General features: G+C 35.8%; 1 protein-coding gene across 5 annotated transcripts in view; it reads right to left on the bottom strand.

Moving 5' to 3' along the window:
- Positions 1-24,290, bottom strand: part of LOC137253364 (uncharacterized) — a 39,593-nt gene extending 15,303 nt beyond the window's left edge. Inside the window, exons 1-2 of one of the 5 annotated variants that reach the window (XM_067790138.1) lie at positions 24,189-24,290; positions 12,021-12,190 (exon numbers count right to left, since the gene is read on the bottom strand). In XM_067790138.1, the coding sequence (XP_067646239.1) occupies positions 12,021-12,167 (147 nt within the window). In that variant the 5' untranslated portion in view covers positions 12,168-12,190; positions 24,189-24,290. Of the gene's footprint in view, positions 1-12,020; positions 12,394-18,245; positions 18,548-24,188 lie in introns of those variants that run through there. The other 4 variants (XM_067790135.1, XM_067790133.1, XM_067790136.1 and 1 more) reach the window with 4 other exon arrangements.

The raw sequence follows: 24,290 nt of genomic DNA, 5'->3' as shown, positions 1-24,290 counted from the left end.
GACCAAAATGTGGACCAGGGTGACCCAGAACATCTTCTGTTGGATACCGCTAATTTATTTATATATGTAATACCTGCCAAGATTTCAAGTGTTTTTTATTTCGCCCTGCAGAACTTTTCCATTTTCTTCTACTTAATATGGTAGGAGTCACAACCATTTTACAGAGTTTTTTCTAAAGTTATATTTCGGGTCAATAAACCAATCCAATTACCATGTTTCATCCCTTTTTTCGTATTTGGTATAGAATTATGACATTTTTTTCGATTTTCATAATTTTCGATATCGAAAAAGTGGGCGTGGTCATAGTCGGATTTCGTTCATTTTTTATGCCAAGATAAAGTGAGTTCAGATAAGTACGTGAACTAAGTTCAGTAAAGATATGTCGATTTTTGCTCAAGTTATCGTGTTAACGGCCATGCGGAAGGACAGACGAATGACTGTGTATAAAAACTGGGCGTGGCTTCAACCGATTTCGCCCATTTTCACAGAAAACAGTTAGCGTCATAAAATCTATGCCTCTGTTAAATTTCAAAAGGATTAGTAAATTTTTGTTCGACTTATGGCATTAAAAGTATCCTAGACAAATTAAATGAAAAAGGACGGAGCCACGCCCATTTTGAAATTTTCTTTTATTTTTGTATTTTGTTGCACCATATCATTACTGGAGTTGAATGTTGACATAATTTACTTATATACTGTAAAAATATTAAATTTTTTGTTAAATTTTACTTTAAAAAAAATTTTTTTTTTAAAAGTGGGCGTGGTCCTTCTCCGATTTTGATAATTTTTATTGAGCGTACATATAGTAATAGGGGTAACATTCCTGCCAAATTTCATCATGATATCTTCAACGACTGTCAAATTACAGCTTTCAAAACTTTTAAATTACCTTCTTTTAAAAGTGGGCGGTGCCACGCCCATTGTCCAAAATTTTACTAATTTTCTATTCTGCGTCATAAGTTCAACCCACATACCAAGTTTCATCGCTTTATCTGTCTTTGGTAATGAATTATTGCACTTTTTCGGTTTTTCGAAATTTTCGATATCGAAAAAGTGGGCGTGGTTATAGTCCGATATCGTTCATTTTAAATAGCGATCTGAGATGAGTGCTCAGGAACCTACATACCAAATTTCATCAAGATACCTCAAAATTTACTCAAGTTATCGTGTTAACGGACGGACGGGTGGACGGACGGACGGACATGGCTCAATCAAATTTTTTTTCGATCCTGATGATTTTGATATATGGAAGTCTATATCTATCTCGATTCCTTTATACCTGTACAACCAACCGTTATCCAATCAAACTTAATATACTCTGTGAGCTCTGCTCAACTGAGTATAAAAAAAAACAACTAAAGAAGGCTAAGTTCGGGTGTAACCGAACAGTACATACTCAGCTTGTTTATCTTGGCATTAGACGAGAATATGAGGAACGCAGAAAATGGTGGACACGGTGTACAGTGGACGCCTTTCACTCAGCTGGGGGATTTAGAATATGCAGACGATGTCTGTCTGCTAAGCCACAGAAGTACTGACCTTCAACACAATTTAGAAGCTGTCAACACACATGCAAAGTAGGCCGGACTAAGCATCAATACAGCGAAAACCAAAGTCATAAGATGCGGCTATAGTATTTCATCAAGGCCATTGACGCTTACGGTTGACGAAAATGAAATCGAAGGTGTAGAGTCCGTTGTTTATCTTGGTAGTATTGTCTCAAATAAGAGCGGTGCAGATGAGGACGTTCAGTCTCGCATAAACAAAGCAAGAATGGTTTTTGGGCAACTGGCAAACTTGTGGAGGTCCAGCCAAATATCTTTAAAAACGAAGCTTCGACTGTTTAATTCGAATGTTAAATCAGTACTGTTTTATGCTTGCGAGACGTGGAAAAGCTCAACTTCAATTCAGAAACGTCTACAAGTTTTTATTAATAAATGTCTGCGCCGAATCCTGAAAATTCGATGGCCGGAAAGAATTTCAAATGACGACTTATGGTCTAGAACAAATCAACCTAAGGCTACCACAGAAATAACCAAGCGTAAATGGTCGTGGATTGGTCACACTCTCAGAAGACCTCCAGTAAATATAGCCAGACAAGCATTGCGATGGAATCCACAAGGAAGCCGACGACCTGGTGCACCTGCGAAAACTTGGCGCAGAACTGTGGATAAAGAACTCGAAGACGCAGGATATACGTGGAATGACATCACAAGAACTGCACCTAACAGAATAAGATTTAAGTCGGTGGTCGAGGCCCTATGCTCCAATAGGAGTTGAGGAGGATGATGATGATGACATACTCAGCTGAGAGCTTTGGAGGCAAAATAAGGGAAAATCACTATGTAGGAAAAAGAACCTAGGGTAACCCTGGAATGTGTTTGTATGACATGGGTATCAAATGAAAGGTATTAATGAGACTTTTAAAAGGGAGTGGTGGTAGTTGTATATGTGAAAGCGTTTTCCAGATATCGACCAAAATGTGGACCAGGGTGACCCAGGACATCATCTGTTGGATACCGCTAATTTATTTATATATGTAATACCACGAACAGTATTCCTTCCAAGATTCCAAGGGCTTTTGATTTCGCCCTGCAAAACTTTTTCATTTTCTTCTACTTAATATGGTAGGTGCACACCCATTTTACAAAGTTTTTTTCTAAAGTTATATTTTGCGTCAACAGGCCAATCCAATTACCATGTTTCATCCCTTTTTTCGTATTTGGTATATTATTATGGCATTTCTTTCATTTTTAATAATTTTCGATATGGAAAAAGTGGGCGTGGTCATAGTCGGATTTCGGCCATTTTTTATACCAATATAAAGTGAGTTCAGATAAGTATCGAGTTATCGTGTTAACGGCCGAGCGGAAGGACAGAGGGTCGACTGTGTATAAAAACTGGGCGTGGCTTCAACCGATTTCGCCCTTTTTCACAGAAAACAGCTATCGTCATAGAATCTAAGCCTCTACCAAATTTCACAAGGATTGGTAATGTTTTGTTCGACATATGGCATTAAAAAAGGGCGAAGCCAAACCCATTTTGAAAATTTCTTTTATTTTTGTATTTTGTTGCACCATATCATTACTGGAGTTGAATGGTGACATAAACTACTTATATACTGTAAAGATATTAACTTTTCTTTTAAACTTTGACTTAAAAAAAATTTTTTTTTAAAAAGTGGGCGTGGTCGTTTTCCGATTGTACTAGTTTTTATTAAGCATACATATAGTAATAAGAGTAACGTTGCTGCCAAATTTCGTCATGATATCTTCCACGACTGCCAAATTACTGCTTGCACAACTTTTAAATTACCTTCTTTTAAAAGTGGGCGGTGCTACGCCCATTGTCCAAAATTTTACTAGTTTTCTATTCTGCGTCATAAGTTCAACTCACCTACCAAGTTTCATCGCTTTATCTGTATTTGGTAATGAATTGTCGCACTTTTTCAATTTTTCGAAATTTTCGATATCGAAAAAGTGGGCGTGGTTCTAGTCCGATATCGTTCATTTTAAATAGCGATCTGAGATGAGTGCCCAGGAACCTACATACAAAATTTCATAAAGATACCTCAAAATTTACTCAAGTTATCGTGTTAACGGACAGACGGACGGACGGACGGACGGTCGGACATGGCTAAATCGAATTTTTTTTCTAAACCGATGATTTTGATATATGGAAGTCTATATCTATCTCGATTCCTTTATACCTGTACATTGTACAGTGTACAACCAACCGTTATCCAATCAAAGTTAATATACTCTGTAAGCTCTGCTCAACTGAGTATAAAAATATTCTAAAAGTCCAAAACTAATTAATAGCTGCAGCCATGTGGAAATTTTCTGAAATTTTAAAGGCTTAACCTGATATGTAAGGATATAAATAAAGCGACTAAACACATACAACTGTAGCACTTAGTGGTGACAAAACACTGATTGATGAAAACACTCTTCACATTTCATGTCCGGTTTCAAACAAAACTATGCTGAACAACGAGGCTATTTACGTCACAAGCATATCGAATAGAGTCAATGGGTGGCATTAAATTACCCATTAAATTACCTGATGTACTATTCCAATTTTGTGTTTTGCCATGTGACAAAACTGCTTTTATTTCTGTTTCTGAAAGCATTGCGTTACAATTTTTTTTTGTGTTTCCCATGTTGTAACAAGTTAATTTCTGTCCCCAATGTCCCCCACGCGCGGCTTACTTTTGTGTTTGTAGGTATGTATACCGTAGGTAAATGTTTCCGAAATATTAAAAGCCACCAAAAAGTACTAACGATGACAGTGGCAACAACAAAGTCGAATGCATTTGAAACGCACTAAAGAAGATCCAGAGCAGATTTATCATCCAAGCAACCAGTGGTGGACGTATATGTACTATGCTTGTATTTTTATACCCAGTTGTCTCAGCTATAGGGGATTGGAGCAGATGTGTGTAAAGGCTAATATTTCTGAAAACCTTGGATTGAATTTTACTCACTACAATTATTCTACAAATTGGCGGGACGGCACCTAAATGTTTGATGCTGCCAGAAAACGGCAGCTGCAAGGACTTTAGTATGGTGGACAGGCACCCTACCATCAGATCACGGCAGCTGTCGTCTGGCAGAATATATCCTAAAATAAGAGTAAATTTTAGGTGATTTCACACCTTTATAAACAGATACCTAGAAACACGAGCAATGATAATTTCGACGAAGCTTTTCTCAAACAGCCCGAAATTATTATTTATGGTAAAGTTGCCCCTATTGTGGTTAAACTTCAATCTCTGGACGAGCTCTAGTTAATTTAAAATGATTAGTTTTCTGGACGTACATCTGCATGTTTATTCATCGAACTTCAGGACTGCATGATACTCACGCCCTTTTATACGTTTCAGGAAAATGAAATGAATGTTTGAACGCAAACAAGTTCCTCAATTTTTTAGTTACCTTGATGAACTGGTACATTTGGAAGTCCGATTGATCATTTGTCGGAACCGCCTAGATCGGACCACTGTACCATATATATCCCCCCATACAACCGATTTTTTCAAAAATAAGGCTTTTATCATTTATTCCTCATTTTAACAGTAAGAAAATTTAAATTTCACAGGATCATTTTATAAAAATAAAAATAAATGTAAGGCGTGATAACCTCCGAAGAGATCTAAGGCCGAGCTTCTCTTCCAATTTGCGTCGTGCTCCTCTTGATTTTCCCTACAAATTGGCCGGATGGGACCTACATGATTTTATGCCGACTCCGAACGGCATCTGCAAGGCAGATGAGGTTTCACTGAGAGCTTTTCATGGCAGAAACACACCCGGAGCGCTTGCGAAACACTGCCGAGGGGCGACCCCGCTTAGAAAAATTTTCTTCTAATTGAAAAACCTTATTTCTAAAAATGTTGATGTTGCTTTGCCCGGGGTTTGAACCCAGGGCATCCGGTGTGGTAGGCGGAGCACGCTACCATCACACCACGGTGGCCGCCGATCATTTTATATTGGGCATATATTGTTGTCTTAAAAGATGTCAAGATCCGTCATATGTATAATGTATATCCATTCAGCCGATTGTTCAGATAAGAATTTAACGTTATTACTTCCTCATTTTAACAGCGAAAAGCTTGAAATTTCAGAAGATGCTTACACACATGTCATAAGTTATTGTCAACATCGGTCAGCTGGTTGTTCAGATTTTGTGAATTCTTGAAGACATTATTGTTCAGCTCTATTCATGAAAGCTATAAGATATTCGGCTCAGCCCAAGAAAGTCACGCCCTTACTTGTGTTCGTTTAACTTCTTTTGGGTAACAAGCTATAACAACGAGCCATTTATTTTATAACAAATCGATAACTTTTGGACAATAATCCGATAATTTTTTGCCGATGAAAACACTGAAATTCATCGATAATCCTTGTTAAATTTTGTTATCGGTAAAAAAATTATAACACAACCTTATCGGTAACAAATCGATAAAAAAACCTCTGGCTCGTCTATATCTCTTCGATAGAACACCGATATCTTCAAAGAGAAACAACACGCCCAAAACCCGTCGATAATAGACCCATCGATATCAAACCCTTAACACTTCGATCAAGAATTGATATCAGCACCGGTTCAGTACCGATTTCGGTGGACTACTAATCATTCGTATCCTCTCCTTTCATTTCCTTTTTTCCTTTCTTTCATTACTGTTGCGGAAGCCAAGACAAGTCAGAGAAGAGAAAAGAAAGAAAAGGCAACGAAAAGAAAGGAAAGGTTTGTTTGCTTTAATTTATGCCCATGAATGCACTAGCCTTAAAGTTGCCTTAGAACAGCTTGCATAGAATTTTCACTGTCAACCGAACTTGTTTCTCCTTACATGCATTTGCATTTGCTTACGTTTCTGGATTTGCATGCACCCATAAATATATACATACAAAATAAATAAATAAATGTAAGGCGCGATAACTTCGAGCTTCTCTTCCAATTTGCGTCGTCCTCCTTATTAATTTTTCCTACAAATTGGCGGGACGGGACCTACGCAGGCCTCGGCAGATGAGTATTCACTGAGAGCTTTTCATGGCAGAAATACTCTGGGAGTGCTTGCCAAACACTGCCGAGGGACGACCCCGCTTAGAAAAGTCTTCTTCTAATTGAAAAACTTTGTTTCTAAAATTTGGATGTTTCTTTTCCCGGGCCGTCAACCCAGGATCTTCGGTGTGGTAGGCGGAGCACGCTACCATCACACCACGGTGGCCGCCAGTATATACATACAAACATTTGGGTTTAATGACTTTGATGATGACCAATTATTATGTTTGCGTAATATTGCAAAAAAGAAATGAGATATAAGAGCATGAAAATAGGTTAAACCGACCGGTCAGTAAGAAGCTGAAAAATACTAAATGTGTTCATAGTGTTAAGAGTTGACCCTGCTGAAATCTCCATTATTTTACTCATATCTTTGGCACATTTTACCGACTACCGATGAATAAGAAAATGAATTAAATAACGTAATCAGGTGTTATTGACAGAACATTCTGCTGAAATTTGCTGCAAATTTGGTAAGTCTAATATTTGAGAAACTTTTCTTTCCCGGAAGTAGACCAGAGGTCGACCTAATAAAAATCTCATTTATGGTGCGATTTTCTTAAAACTTGGTGCTACTGGACTAGGTTTATATTTGAACAGATTTTATTCTGAAAAAGCGAAGCTATCCCTATAACACTAAAACATGTTTATGGCGCGAAATTTGGTATTTATGCAGCTTTCCATAGGGTAAATATTTGGGAAACTTTGAAAATGCAACAGATTTCGCCATTTTTTTTAAAACTGCTTAGGGGAAAAAGAGTAGGAGAGGGATAGGTGAGGTAGAGGGCGTACGGATAGACGGAAATCGATCGGGAAAGAAAGAGAAAAAGGGGGGAAGAAAATGTAGGCGAAGGGCCAGATAAAAGCTTGTCGGTTTTTATAATATCTTGCTCTTATAAAAGCAACATACGTCGAAAGAAAACAAAAGTAGCGGTTGGAGACTAATATCACTAATCCGAAGGAGCAAATTAAAAAAATTTGTTTCTTACACAAACTTTTCGTACGGAAAATCCGTAGCCATCTCCCTTCTTAGTCGCGCTCTCTCCCATCAATAGGGTGAAAAGAAATTTTTATCTGTGTATGGGCTGGGACATTTCAATTTTAGACACGCTTTAAATTGAATAATTAAGGATGGCAAACAAAAGCAAAAGCACTAGTGGCGTAAAATGCCAATACTTCAGAGACAAGAAACAAATGAGATAACAAGTAAGGAAGGCTAAGTTCGAGTGTAACCGAACATTACAAACTCAGCTGAGAGCTTTGGAGACAAAATAAGGGAAAATCGCAATTTAGCAAAATGAACCTAGGGTAACCCTGGAATGTGTTTGTATGACATGTGTATCAAATGAAAGGCATTAAAGAGTATTTTATGGGGGAGTGGGCCAATGTTCTATAGGTGGACGCCATTTAGGGATATCGCATAAAGGTGGATCAGGGGTGACTCTAGAATGAGTTTGTACAATATGGGTATCAAACGAAAGGTGTTAATGAGTATTTTAAAAGGGAGTGGGCCTTAGTTCTATAGGTGGACGCCTTTTCGAGATATCGCAATAAGGGAGGACCAGGGGTGACTCTAGAATGTGTTTGTACGATATGGGTATAAAATTAAAAGTATTAATGTGGTTTTTTTAAAAGGGAGTAGCCCTTAGTTGTATATGTGAAGGCGTTTTCGAGATATCGACCGAAATGTGGACCAGGGACACCCAGAACAGCTTCTGTTGGGTACCGCTAATTTATTAATATATGTCATACCAAGAACAGTATTCCTGCCGATATTCCAAGGGCTTTTGATTTCGCCCTGCAAAACTTTTTCATTTTCTTCTACTTAATATGGTAGGTGTCACACCCGTTTTACAAAGTTTTTTCTAAATTTATATTTTGCGTCAATAAACCAATCCAATTACCATGTTTCATCTCTTTTTTATATTTGACACAGAATTATGGCATTTTTTTAATTTTTCGTAATTTTCGATATCGGAAAAGTGTTCATAGTCGGATTTCGTCCATATTTTATACCAAGATAAAGTGAGTTCAGATAAGTACGTGAACTAAGTTTAGTAAAGATATATCATTTTTTGTTCAAGTTATCGTGTTAACGGCCGAGCGGAAGGGCAGACGGTAGACTGTGTATAAAAACTGGGCGTGGCTTCAACCGATTTCGCCCATTTTCACAGTTACCGTCATAGAATCTTTGCACCTACCAAATTTCACAAGGATTGGTAAATTTTTGTTCGACTTATGGCCTTAAAAGCCACGCCCATTTTGGAATTTTGTTTTATTTTTGTATTTTCTTGCACCATATCAATACTGGAGTTGAATGTTGACATAATTTACTTATATACTGTAAAGACTTTTAAGATTTTAACTTCATGATATTTTCAACGGCTGCGAAATTACAGCTTGCAAAACTTTTAAATTACCTTCTTTTAAAAGTGGGCGGTGCCACGCCCATTGTCCAAAAGTTTACTATTTTCCTATTTTGCGTCATAAGGTCAACGCACCTACCAAGTTTTATCGCTTTATCCGTCTTTGGTAATGAATTATCGCACTTTTTCGGTTTTTCGAAATTTTCGATATCGAAAAAGTGGTTGTGGTTGTAGTCCGATTTCATTTTAAATAGCGATCTGAGATGAGCGCCCTGGAACCTAAATACCAAATTTCATCAAGAAATTTACTCAAGTTATCGTGTTTACAGATGGACGGACAGACGGACGGACGGACATGTCTAAATTAATTTCTTTTTCCACCCAGATCATTTTGATATATAGAAGTCTATATCTATCTCGATTAGTATATGCCGTTACGGATTACCGTTATGCGAACAAAGTTAATATACTCTGTGAGCTCTGCTCAGCTGAGTATAAAACAAGTAAGGAAGGCTAAGTTCGGGTGTAACCGAACATTACATACTCAGTTGAGAGCTATGGAGACAAAATAAGGGAAAATCACCATGTAGGAAAATGAACCTAGGGTAACCCTGGAATGTGTTTGTATGACATGGGTTTCAAATGGCAGGTATTAAAGAGTATTTTAAGAGGGAGTGGGCCATAGTTCTATAGGTGGACACCTTTTCGAGATATCGCCATAAAGGTGGACCAGGGCTGACTCTAGAATTTGTTTGTACGATGTGGGTATCAAATGAAAGGTGTTAATGAGTATTTTAAAAGGGAGTGGGCCTTAGTTCTATAGGTGGACGCCTTTTCGAGATATCGCCATAAAGGTGGACCAGGGGTGACTTTAGAATTTTTTTACGATATGGGTATCAAATGAAAGGTGTTAACGAGTATTTTAAAAGGGAGTGGGCCTTAATTCTATAGGTGGACGCCTTTTCGGGATATCGTTATAAAGGTGGACCAGGGTTGACTCTATAATGTGTTTGTACAGTATGGGTGTCAAATTAAAGGTATTAATAAGAATTTTAAAAGAGAGTGGTGATAGTTGTATATGTGAAGGCGTTTTCGAGATATCGACCAAAATGTGGACCAGGGTGACCGAGAACATCATCTGTCGGGTACCGCTAATTTATTTATATATGTAATGCCACGAACAGTATTCCTGCCATGATTCCAAGGGTTTTTGATTTCGCCCCGCAGAACTTTTTCATTTTCTTCTACTTAATATGGTAGGTGTCACACCTATTTTACAAATTTTTTTTCTAAAGTTATATTTTGCGTCAATACACCAATCCAATTACCATGTTTCATCCCTTTTTTCTTATTTGGTATAGAATTATGGCACTTTTTCCATTTTTCGTATTTTTCGATATCGAAAAAGTGGGCGTGGTCATAGTCAGATTTCGGCCATTTTTTATACCAAGAGAAAGTAAGTTGAGATAATTATGTGAACTGAGTTTAGTAAAGATATATCGATTTTTGCTCAAGTTATAGTGTTAATTGCCGAGCAGAAGGACAGACGGACGACTGTGTATAAGAACTGGGCGTGGCTTCAACCGATTTCGCCCTTTTTCACAGAAAATAGTTATCGTCCTAGAATCTAAGCTGCTACCAAATTTCACAAGGATTCGTAAATTTTTGTTCGACTTATGGCATTAAATGTATCCTAGACAAATCAAATGAAAAAGGACGGAGCCACGCCCATTTTGAAATTTTCTTTTATTTTGGTATTTTGTTGCACCATATCATTACTGGAGTTGAATGTTGACATAATTTACATATATACTGTAAAGATATTAAATTTTTTGTAAAAATTTCACTTAAAAAAAAGTGGGCGTGGTCGTTCTCCGATTTTGCTAATTTTTATTATGCATACATATAGTAATAGTAGTAACGTTCCTGCCAAATTTCATCATGATATCTTTAACGACTGCCAAATTACAGCTTGCAAAACTTCTAAATTACCTTCTTTTAAAAGTGGGCGGTGCCACGCCCATTGTCCAAAATGTTACTTAGTTTCTATTCTGCGTCATAAGTTCAACCCACCTACCAAGTTTCATCGCTTTACCCTCTTTGGTAATGAATTATCGCACTTTTTCGATTTTTCGAAATTTTCGATATCGAAAAAGTGGGCGTGGTTATAGTCCGATATCGTTAATTTTAAATAGCGATCTGAGATGAGCTCCCAGGAACCTACATACCAAATTTCGTCAAGATATCTCAAAATTTACTCAAGTTATCGTGTTAACGGACAGACGGACGGACGGACATGGCTTAATCAAATTTTTTTTCGATACTGATGATTTTGATATATGGAAGTCTATATCTATCTCGATTCCTTTATACCTGTACAACCAACCGTTATCCAATCAAAGTTAATATACTCTGTGAGCTCTGCTCAGCTGAGTATAAAAACACAAACGCTGTATGAAGCTATTCCTTTTAAACGCTTTTCTTGCTCTATTTTAAATACGAGTATGATAGATAATCTCTATATATGTGTTTGTAAAAAAGTCAAAGAAATATATATATATAAGTGAATTTTATGTTATACCAATTTCTGCACTTCTTCTTTCGAGTTGCTGATGACTATTTTAAGAATTGATGCATTTGTGGTGTTTTAATAATCGAATGAAATCATGATTGATTGTACTGCGAATCTGTATGGAAATTTTTAAACTTTGCGAAGAGAAATTTCCTGAAGTATTTCGAGTGAAGATCATTTAATGTATTTGGTGGCTATTTAAGGTCAGCGGCTAAATACTAATTAACGCATAATGCCTACGACGAAAACATAAAGAATTGGGATTGGGATTGGGAAGGAAAATAATTAAATAACAAATAATAAAGTACACCTCTTCAGCAAATATTTGTATCTGGAGGTAAACTGAAGAAGTTGCTTCGGACGTAAGAATGCAGATTAATATTTATGACGAATAATCCTTTGCATGAGCAGCAGCGAAATCGGAGCTGTTATAAATGCCTGCCAGACACACTCATGCATACATATTTATATTGTTACATAACATATTTTTAGTGTACATAACATCAGTGATAACTACTTACCAATGTATATGTAGCACTTGCCATACTGCCCTTACGCACAGTCTTCCAAAAACAACAAGATTTTATTATCGCCATCTTTGTGGATGTTGCATTTATCCTGTTGCTCGTCGTGTGCACGGCACCAAGTTCACTTGACGGAAATTGCATATAATCATTTCAAACACATTTCACTAGTCATAAAAATAAAGTGTCACACATGTAATTGCACGTACTACTTATGCAGTTATGAAATCATTTAATTTTGCCATTTTCGAAGGCATAAAGCCAATAGCTTTCCAATATTGTAAATGGTTCGTTTTCACGTATGGGTTGAACATAAAATTATAACTAACTTATAACTGTCCAGCTATCATGGTTGCGCGAGGCTTCGACACTTTAAAACAAATATTCCCCGGTTTATTTACTCAATTTACTTTAACAACGGAATGGTTTGCTCTATACTACTTTAGAATGCATAAAAAAGTTATGTTACGGATTCTTAATCCTTGCATAAATTCCATCGCTCCAAAACGTAGGCCCGTGTGAGGCTATTGAATTGTTCTACCATTGTTTTTGTGTTCCGGGAAACCAAACTTGCCAAATGTTGCAAATCTTAAAATAAAACGCACGAATGGTCAAACTTGCAGAATTAAAGGAAGCGTGGGTAATCGGTATCTCGATACTGCCCCACGAACTTGATGTCTAAGAAAATAATAATACAAGATAATCGGCTTAGGAAAATACTCGACGTTTGGCGAAGTACTCGAGTATGCACAGGCAACTACCTATATTGTAACAACACTACCCCTACCTACATGAACAGGAGTAAGGCCCTCAATGTATGATGCAACTTTTTTAAGCGACAGTACAATTCGTAAGCCGACTAAACAAAGAATAGTGGATTTGCTACGCACACCGTTACACATCTTCCTGCTACAGCTCTAAATTCGCATTCAATAATGACATTGCTAAGCGTCGTGTTAAAATTGTAAAACATTTACCTTAGATTTTTCAGAAATGTATACGCTAATTTTTTTTTTCTGATCTAGATCTAGAGTTAAAATTTTTTTTAAAGAAATTTGCATTCCGATTTGCTCAGTAGTAGACGAGATTACCTCTTTCCAAAGCTTTTAGGACTTTGAGTTCTAATATGTATAGAATATTTTTTTATTGTTGCTCTTCTAGCAGCAATTTATCCTTCAACGAAGTGGAATGAGATTGATATTGGGTGATAGAGAACTTGATTGGAATATCTGTTTTCCCATGGTAAGGCACGAAGTCGTGACATATGACATATACACAACGTTAAGTTCCAAATGGCTATAATGTTAACGTTATTGATATTATGACCACTCTGTTTTCCTGAAGTAGAAATAAAGTATTTTCCTAATAGGCCAATCAATTAGGTTTTGTTACTTTTTATTATTTTCGCTATATTTTTGTTCAATCGAATGAAAACAATTATTAGTGCAGACCGATAAAAGTTGAGCGAAGTGTTTTAGTTGTCAAATATTAGAATATATAATTTTTAAAATCCGAATACATAAATGGATCCCAACAAATGCAACAAGTTAGATCAGATTAAGAACAGACTGTGAAAGTTTCATTTGAAAAAAGAACAACTTTTACAACTAAGTCGAAATTTTGAATAAAAATCACTCTGGTTTCCCCATATTCTGCCGTCACATGCTTATAAGTAAGGTCTCGTTAGTAACAGCAGACGTAATAAGTGCAACTTTAAGAGAAAACCGTTAAGTACGTTCTGTGTTCGTATCCTGCACTCGCCAGATCAAGGCTCCAGCTGCTCGAGGTGGCAATTAAGCTTACTTACTTAATTGGCGCTTAACCGTATAAACGGTTATGGCCGTCCAACATGGTGCGCCAATCGCTCCTTCGCTCCGCCAACCGGCGCCAATTGGTCACACCAAGGGAGTTTAAATCGTTTTACACCTGGTCCTCCCAACGGAGTGGGGGCCGCCCTCTAGCTCTGCTTCCATAGGCGGGTTCCGATAGAAACACTTTCTTGACCGGATCATCATTTTTCATTCGCATAACATGGCCTAGCCAGCGCAGCCGCTGCGTTTTAATTCGCTGGACTATGTTGATGTCTGCGTATAGCTCGTACAGCTCATCATTAAATCTTCTTCGGTACTCGCCATCGCCAACGCGTAGAGGGCCATAAATCTTTCGAAGAACTTTTCTCTCGAACACTCCCAAAGCCGCTTCATCTGCTGTTGTCATGGTCCATGCTTCTGCCCCATATAGCAGGACGGGTACGATAAGTGACTTGTAGAGTATGATTTTCGTTCGCCGAGAGAGGACTTTACTTTTCAATTGCCTACCTAGTCCAAAGTAGCAATTATTCGCAAGATTGATTCTTGGCTGGATTTCAGTGCTGATGTTGTTGCTAGTGTTGATGCTGGTTCCCAAATAAACGAAGTCTTTTACTATTGCGAAATTATGGCTGCCAACAGTAGGGTGGTTGCCAAGACGCATATGCGCTGACTCTTTGCTCGATCACAGCAGGTACTTCGTTTTGTCCTCATTCTTGATGGTGAATCTTTACCGCTTCTTTTTCCAGTTTGGAGCAAGCAGAACTAACAGCGCGGGTGTTTAGGCCGATGATATCAATGTCATCAGCATATGCCAGTAATTGCACGCTTATATAGTATATTGTTCCAGTGCGGTTAGGTTCTGCAGCTAGTATAATTTTCTCCAGTATCAAATTAAAGAAATCGCACGATAGGGGGTCACCCTGTCTGAAACCTCGTTTAGTTTTGAACGGCTCGGAGAGGTCCTTCTCAATTCTGACTGAGGTGATGGTGTTGCTCAACGTCATTTTGCACAGCCGTATAAGTTTTGCGGGGAAACCAAATTAAGCTAGGTCCTAGAAAACTCTTAGTACTTGCCAAGAGGACGGATTTATTATATAACATAAATCCTGGCACCTGATTGGCGCTCTTACGTTTGGTCGTCGAACAAATTCTGGTAGCACTATGGACACATTCAGTCTACGTGATATCTTTTTGACCGGCTGTTCAACCTAACCTAACCCCATATTCTGAATTCACTCCTATGCGGAACGTAAAAAACTTACTTTCGTTTTAGTGATGGTCACAGTTCAGCGCAAATATCACAATGGCTTTTTTGGCGAAGTGGTCATAAGCTTAAACGAAACAAGTCATAAGGTCAACTGACCTTATGGTCAATTAAAGCCGGCATAAAGTCAATTACCCTTCGTTGTGATTTCCTAGCAAACAAGACCACAACACATTCTCTCGAAATTCCTGATTCTTCAGGTAGCTAATTATTGGTAGATATTTCCCACTTATGATTATTGAAACGTCGCCTGAATACGCCGTGAGCTTAACTACTCATCGCATTATCCGAGCAGTTGGTTGATGTCTAGTTAACACCAAGCATGCGTACAAGAAGACAACTTTCAATTCATTATCTACTGATTTCGACTGATGTATTAGCAAAAGGCGTTCGCGCATATTTTCGAGTCCGAAGTGAATTTGTCCCCAAAGAAGGCCGGTACAAAGTCGGTGAGATTCCTAGCCTTGATCATAGTACAGCTTTACAAGTATGATATGTATGAGAAGGAACAATTCCTTTCTCTTTATAACACACTGCCGTTTGACAGTGCGGTTAGGGTCAAATTATTGTGGAACTCAGTGGAACATGCGTTTGACACTGAACGAAGTGTCAAAACTACCGGGGTTGCTGTCGTGGAAAGCCATGCAGGGAAACAAAAAATGGAACGGAATATCAGATATGGGTTGTAGCGTTGCCAAATGTCCCGTATTGGCCGGGACATCCCGTATTTTTCACAAATTTTAAAGTGTCCCGCCGGGAAATGCTATTTATTTTCACAATATCAATATTAATAAATTATAATCTGCTACGAAACATGGCCATATTTGCGGATTCGATTGTATTCAGCGCATTAGCATATTGCATGCAACTCTGTAAGGAAGAAAAAATTATCCCTACTGTGGTTCTGAATATTGTCAATGTTTGACATTTCGCATACCTAAATATTCATTTTGCATGAGGAAGTGTTGTGCTTTAAAATAACGTTTGGAAAATGAATCCATAGAATATTGAATTCGCATTAAACAGAGTAATCGCATTAATTGTTAGCCTGTTTTATAAAAATATTTGTTACAAATAAAAGAGTTTAAAAAGTTTGATTCTCTCTAAAAATTATTTCGCCGAATGAGCAAACCATACAAATATATAGATGTTTTTTATTTTTCAAATGTCCCGGGAAATTTTTAAAAATCCCAGGAATTTGGATCAAATTTGAGGTTTGTCCCGGAAACCTGAAATAAAAATCTGGCAGTCCTAATGGGTTGCTGTGATGGTAAATTTTTTTGAACGAATTTAGTATGAAAATGTGGTGCACCTATATGGGTCCTACAGAAAATTATTCAAAAGTCTTGAGTTGGTTATCTGAGGACGGGTAGTTATTCCAGTATTAAGAATACAAACACGGGTGCTAAGTTTTTCTACCCGTTCAAAAGTTCTACGCGAAAAACAGTTTGAAACCGAGGTCGACTGCAATAACTCGTCCAAAAATATGGAAAGAGAAATGAAAAGAAGCATTTTGTCCTATTATCAATAGTCGAAAGGCGAAAAAGTATTCGAATTATTGGAAGCGAGGCAAAAACGCGTCTATTAATACCTCCCCCGACGGTTTTGGTCGTGTTTTAGCAATCGTCCCCGGTAATAAAGTATCAAAATTTGTTAATTAAAATTGTCCAAAACATATGGATTTTAAAGAGAGATGTAATTAAGTGCTCGTTTGGAAATAAATAAAGATATTTCTTTGTAATAAAAATTTTACACAGTTTTCGTTAGCAGCTACTACACTCCCCTTGGACCTAAGAAGTACAACAGTACCAAATACATCCACAAAAAAAAAACGAACAAGAACAAGCATTTTATCAGGTGAGCGTGGCTGTGTATGTGCGTGCTGCTACATATCCTACATGTAGACCTTTATAATGGCCTTGATAGAAATAAAAAAATTGAAAAACCCTGGCTCGGTAAATAGTTGCCATGGCGGAACTGTACAAGGTGGCAGCACGGGACAGCTGGTTGTGTACTTTTTTTAATTGATTTGATACATCAATTTCCGGCGCAGTACGATTTTAACATTAGTCCATCGAATTTACAAAAACAAAGTACATGGAACTTTTATTTATGTTTGTAGGTATGTCACCATGTTGCCACCCACCTTGTATAGTTCCGCCATGATAGTTGCTAATGCTTCTGGACGTTTTGTGCATGTCACATTTACAAAATTTCTATGCACATTAGTATTGCTCCAAATGTTGTAGCATAGATTCCATTATAACATTTATTTATGCAACAGATTATTTGTAAACAAATATTAATTGTGCTCATTAAATATTTTCGTAATACCTACAAATAAAACGAAGCGCACAAAACTTATAAATCATCAATCAAGTCATCAAAAGTTAAAAAAGAAAAAGAAACCAAAGGAGTACAATGATAACGCTGTAGATGTTTATTAATTTTTTTTTTAACTTTTGACAAAGTTTCAAATATTTTTTTTACAAACAAAGAGCAAAGTATTTTATAAATTGCACAAGTGAGATTAATAAACATATTTTCACTTTAACTTAAATATGCCGTTAGTACGCGTTGCTTATATTTTTCAGCTTGATTCTATATGTCACAATGTTTAGGCCACCGGCGTAAATATTTCGGACCACCCTAACGGGCGCATTAGTTTATCATATAATTGACCGGTAATGGCTAACACCTGCCCAGCGCTAACTTCGATGGGGAAAAAACTCGACGAAAGTTAGCTATCTGCAGGTGGCGCGTACTTTTTCTCGCTAACACTCTTTCACTTTTTTTCGGAACGTTCGAGCGCCAGCAGCCATCTCACAGATGAGTTATCTAAACCCAATCATTTCCCACCTTTTACACTTTAACAATTTGCAATTGTCATTTTAATAAATATTTGCAATTAATCATTGAATTTGCCAAGTGCATTTTGTATTTGAATTGATTAATTCCTTTCAGTAAATACAGCGAGTGGTTACTCTCCCTTGATACAGTGAATAAACTGTTATTCTTTGATATTAATTCTGTTTTTATTTCTTTTGATTACGACACACACGCCCGACTTCCCCGGGTCCACACTGCCCCGCAACACACAATTTATGTGTCATAGCATTGCCTTTCCACAAAGATTTGAAAAATTACTTAAAATTATTATTATTTTCTTTTATATAATTTTCAGCGAGCCTTGCTGTTCTTTGACAAAGCAAAAACACAACAACAAAACAAAGAAACCTCAACATGAAATATTGATGTTGTAAGCGTTGTTACCACAACGGAATATTAAATCATTTATGAAAATTTTTGTTCAACACACATTCGCTATCTCTCTGGTTATTAAATACTTTCGCTTTCAAAAAAAGAAACAAAAAGTTCGAAAGCGTGCGTGACTACTAAATTGAAATTACTATTTCCGCTATTTGATTCTTGTCGTTTTTAACGCACGAAGTAACCGAAAGGACTAACTGCCACTTGCTTGTTGCAGCTCGTTTTTATTTAAATTGAGAGTTGTTGCCGTAAGATTTTTATGAATGAAAGCACGTTTCTTGCTTTTTTATACTGAGAAAATTGTAAACAAAAGCGTAAAAGCTCTCTGGTTATTAAATACTCGTCCGTCGTGTCATAACGTCTGGGAAAATGAAACTGATTTTACTTAACTGTAATATGTATGTGTCGGAGTTACATCGACGTTTTCGTTTGTAGTAGCAAAGTAGAATCTAACCCAGTAGTTGAATGTACCGATACATGTATACAGACTTATATATGTTTGTGAAGGTATATGTTTATATAAAACCATGTTTGTGTGTAATCTTTAGCAAAACATTTGTAAGACGCCTGTGTAATTGAGAAGCACTTATACATAAATTGCTATGGGGCTTTCCATGCTAAATGAAACTTTCAATAGATTTTGCATTTGGAGTCAAAAGGGTGTCATAAGGTCATGTGCTATCTTCCCGTATTTCCAATTTGTTATGAGGAAGCTCTTCGCTTTTCGGAAATCGATAAAGTTTTTCGATTTCAGTTCGTATTCTTCGATTTTAATAAAAAGTTTCTAAAGATACTACTTCTGGAAGCACATATTTTAAATAAATGATGATGATAATATTTGATAAAAAAAAAGGGAATTGTTTTTGTTTTTTATATGAATTAACGCTTTTAAATGCATGAAAAAATTTCTTTCAAGCAACTTTTTAATTTTATTTCTTTAATACATTCTTTCTTTAAGACATTACAAGGTATAATCGAAACAGCCGTCGTCTTGTTCGTTTTGATGTCATGTTATTTAAATTTTTCCCAAATTTGTTAAATAAAGGAAACGTTGTTTGACCTGAGCTTTTTTTATAGTTTCTAGGCTATTCTTGTGGACGTGCTTTTCAGGTTATCTGCTTATGTTGATATATTTTTCAATCTAATAAATCAGAAATTTTAGACCGAACTTCTCTTCCAATTAAGTTTAGATAATGTTTCCTACAATTTGGCGGAACAAGACTTACATGTTTTATGTCGACTTCGAATGACATCTACAAGGCAGATGAGTTTTCACTGAGAAGCCTTTCATGGTAGAAATACATTCGGACTGCTTGCCAAATCACTGCCGAGAGGCAACCCCGCTTAGAAATTTTTTTTTTTTCTAATTGAAAAACTTGTTTCTAAATTTTTGATGTTGCTTTGCCTGGAATGTGAACCCAGAATCTTCGGTATGATATGCGTAGCATGGTACCACTACACCACGGCGGGCGTGTTGTAACGAAAACAAAATACAATAGACCGAAATAACTTTTAAACAGATAAATTGATAATCATGTTTTTGATGAATTTAGATGTGCAAAAAATTGTATTCGCATTTTTATAAACTTTTTTTTAAATATTTTTTTGGTTTTTAAGGAATCATTATTCAAGTATTAGTAATACAAATTTCGAAGTACCCCTACAAGTTTCAAATCTAGATATATAGGAGAATCGGTAGGTATAAATTCGCTTCATTTGGATGAGCCGTTCCTTAGTTATAGGGCCGAACTTTTATCCTGTCCTTAAAAAATAAAAATATGGATTTTTCTTTCATTTGTGAACTTTTTTGAAAAATATCATAAAAATAAAAAGGATACATAGTAAGTTTGTCATGAAAATGCTATAGGGACCTCCGGGATTTCATAAACAATTTTTTTACCCAAAAAATTTCGACTTAAGAAAGGCATAACTATTCAAATGGGTACCTGGAAAACATTTTTTTACGTGTATAATTTTTGTAAATTTCCTTTTTTTGATAAATTTTGGGGGAAAATATGTATAAAATTCCATACAATTTTTTTTGTTTTTGAACTTAATGAAATTTCTATCCTTTCATTAAAAAAGAAAATAATCTCAAAATTACTGCTCTCGAAAACACAAATTTTTTGCATAATTTTGTAACAGAATAATGATGGACTGAAATATTTTGAACTTTTAAAATAAGAAGATTGTTTTACGGCGTTTTAATAATTTGGTCAAAAGTTATACCCAATTCCATATTTTCACTTTTTTCAATTTTGAAAAATTTAATTTTTGAATGCAATTTTTTTTACATAATTTATACAAAATGATAATTTCTCGATTTCTAGTTATCGGTTCGCTTCACTGACTTGTTAAACGCATTCCTCACTAAAACGGCTCGTAGGAAAAAGTTCGCTTTTCACTAATAGCGCGTTATTAAAATCAAACTGGACCGGATCCCTTGTATACACGGCAGAGCAACAGTCTCTCAAGGGCTCCGGCGATTAACAACGAGATTGACTGAATTTTGTGTGCGTGTTAGTGCAGTCGGGTGGCGTCGAGGCACACGTCGGCTACTCGTTGATGAAAATCAAAAATTTTTGATTTTTTCATTTGACGCTTGCTGATTTGATAGTCGCGGGGTGTGATTGACAAAACAGCAGTGTTGTATATAGTTTGTGTTGACATTCAAAATGAACAAATGCGCGGAAGAACAGCAATTCATATTAAAATTTATTGAAAATTGTCAATGTATTACGTTATGCGTACAAACTTTTCATTCGTAATTTCTTTTTATCACTCTTTTTCCTTTTCTTTTTATTTAATAAAACTGCTGTAGTTGCAAGTAAAAAAAAATCAAAATCCGATAACGTCATATTCACGTCCGAACGCTACGGTTTCTCAATGCAAATGCTGATTGACGGCTTTTTATTTGATAGTCACGGGGCAAGCGTCAAATACCCGACACGCGCACATACAAAAATTCAGTCAACCTCGTTGTTAATCGCCGAAGCCCTTTACTTATTCGCTTTTGCAAGCGCCTGGATCAGAGCCGGCCAAAAGTTGCACATTGTGCAATTTGAGATCGTTTTTTTCACACAGACACTAACGATATGCGATCACGATCGTTTGCTTTCGCTTGTCACTCACTAACAAGTCAACCTAATAAAACCGCACTGCGTTTTTTATCGCACGCAATTAACCGGCATTTTTTGCCCTAACCCAAATCAGCATGCGTTGCAACAATGTAAAGCATGTGTGCAAACGTCAAATCTAAATGTCACGCAGAACAAAAATTGGAAATCGAATTACGTTTTCACGCAGCAAATTCAATTAGGGGTGCTCTCATACAAGTTATATGTGCATGAGACATTTTTGACAGAAAATGACTTGCGTGCGTTTATATTAGGTTGGCTTGTAACATCAACAGTGAATGCAAAAGGAAAAGTCCATGCTACTTTTTGGGCACATAATAAAAACAATATGCTGCAATGTTAAAGTGACTTTTAATACGTTTTAGTTAGTATTATTAAGTTCCTTTGAACATACATATTAATATTGACAATTTAAATATTAATATTATTAATTAATATATTAATACGAAGCTGATATACAAAATAAAAACACCACCACCGCCTTAGCGCAGCATATCACAACAAGTGGACACTCAGCTGATCTGGCAAATACAAAAATAATAGATAGGAACAAACACGGGAGAGCCAGATATACATTGGAAAGTCTGAGAATATTGGAAAAAAGGGAAAATACGATAAACAAGAAAGAGGACACACAAAATATAGCAGCTGTTTACCTTTTATGTTTATAGTTAAGAATCAGTATGACAATGATACCAGTGTTAAATGGTACTAATGCTTTTAGTTTTAATAGTTAAATAACAAATACTATGTGTGTACGTATGCAAATCAATGTTAGTGTTGTTCTTGTTACATATATAAAGTAAATTTATATGCATAAATTAATGTAATCTTTATACCACAAATTAATGTAATATTTTTATCTTTATATCTTTATATCTGAAGATGCTAGGAAGTCTAGCGAAACGTTAGGTGGAAAAATTTAAATATATATCTTTATTTGCAATTAAAAAACGATTGGTCAAAAAAGCCTATTATTACCAACAAAAATCTTAAATATTAATAATTAATAATAACTAATTAATTATTAATAAATATTGACAATTTAATACAAGTAACTTTTTATACGTTCTACTTAGTTTTATTAATTTTTATACATTTTTTTTTTATTGAATAACTTTATGTTCTGAAAATATATATTTATATCTTTACATTTACTTTGTTTTATAGGTCTTTCTTAATGAAAAAGTGATTTTTTAAGTAAATTTTGCATTGAGGAAACACCATACATTCTCTTATAAAAAAGTTTTATCTGGCTAGCTCGACCTCCGCGTTCTTAGTTGTATGAATATAAGTAAATATTGTTAGGATTTCCTTGAAATCAAATAACCAGAGTCCTTTTTAATTTCGAACTTCGCAGTCCACATTTTCTTTTAGCACACTGTGGGGAGTTGTCACTCAATTTTTACACACACTTATGCAATTGTTTTAGCATTTGTGCGGCCGACTCTGGCCTGGATTGTTAGTGTACCTTCTAACTGCATATAGTAGTCGTTGTTGGTGAGACAGTGTTCCTTAACTATATGTGGCGAACGAGTTATTTAAATGCGTGGAAATGTACGATACTTGATGACATTCGTCAAAATATATTTTTGGACTTCGATAATACAAGCTGTACATTCCGGTTCTGCGACTTATTTAAAATTCTTAATTGGTCAAATTGACTATTTCAGTCGAGATTTCGATCGAAAAAAGTAACAGAAAATGCACTGTAGCGATAGCATCGTATCGAAGGAATAAATCCGTATTAGCTGGTAAACCATCAGATATTTTACTACTAATAAGGAATTATTTCAATTTAACGTATGACGAACAGCTCTCTCTGATCTGTAAGATCAACGTTCCAAGAGCTTCATCCATTGAGATGTGGTAATTGTTATTTTGTTTTAGTGAATAAATACGATCGACCATTGTTTTTCACAAATTATTTACTAATTTCATTTAGATATTTCTAGATAGCACTTAAAAAGGTGCGTAAAATTGATATCAGAAGGTCTGCCTAAGCTTCTGTAGGCCCTACTAACTGAAGCCACTGAATAGTTCATACTTGTAACTGTAAAAACAATTCGTCAAACAATACGACTTTACGGGTTCTCATGTTATTTAACTGCGAGTACGTTCGTTCAGCTGCCAATAGGTTTGCCTTTAATGCTGCTATTTCTGCTTGAAAAGTAAATGAGAATAAATGCATGAATTAATTGGTTAAGTTGCTTTTTTGAATTCTCCCCATTTGTGTGTAGTAAGTAGCGGCGCCTTCGTTAGAATTTCACAATACCACAAACTTTTCCTAATTGGTTGCATGAAGTTCATTTAAATGTGACAAAAACTAAGTTAAGCGTTGGATAATTCGATTTGCATTTAAATGAATTACAATTCAATGCAAATTCAACAAACATGCTTCATATTGTTCCTTTTGTTGAAGTAAATAAATATTAATTAAGCGAAAGTGTGAAATGTGTGAATTTGTTAACACTTACATAAGTAAGTATAAATATATATATATATATATATATATATATATGTATGTTAATATATTTTAAGCAATGCACGAAATAGTTCAAAAAGTATGCATTAACTACAAATAATTTAATTTATATGCAAATTCATTCAATTTATTTATGTTTTCATGTGAATATGTATAGTTAATGTAATTGAACATATTCAGCTGTTAATTAGTTCTTACCAAAATAAATATACAATTTGTTAATTTTTATTGTGAAAAAGTTTTGTTGCACTTAAAGTATCTGTTACAGAGATTCTGCAGCCTTGTTTCTCTCGAAAGCGG

Source organism: Eurosta solidaginis, chromosome 5, assembly GCF_040869045.1.
Source record: "Eurosta solidaginis isolate ZX-2024a chromosome 5, ASM4086904v1, whole genome shotgun sequence".
In the NCBI taxonomy this organism is placed as follows: domain Eukaryota; kingdom Metazoa; phylum Arthropoda; class Insecta; order Diptera; family Tephritidae; genus Eurosta; species Eurosta solidaginis.
The sequence above is the reverse complement of the archived record's forward strand: the minus strand, read 5'-3'. Positions and strand labels throughout refer to the sequence as shown.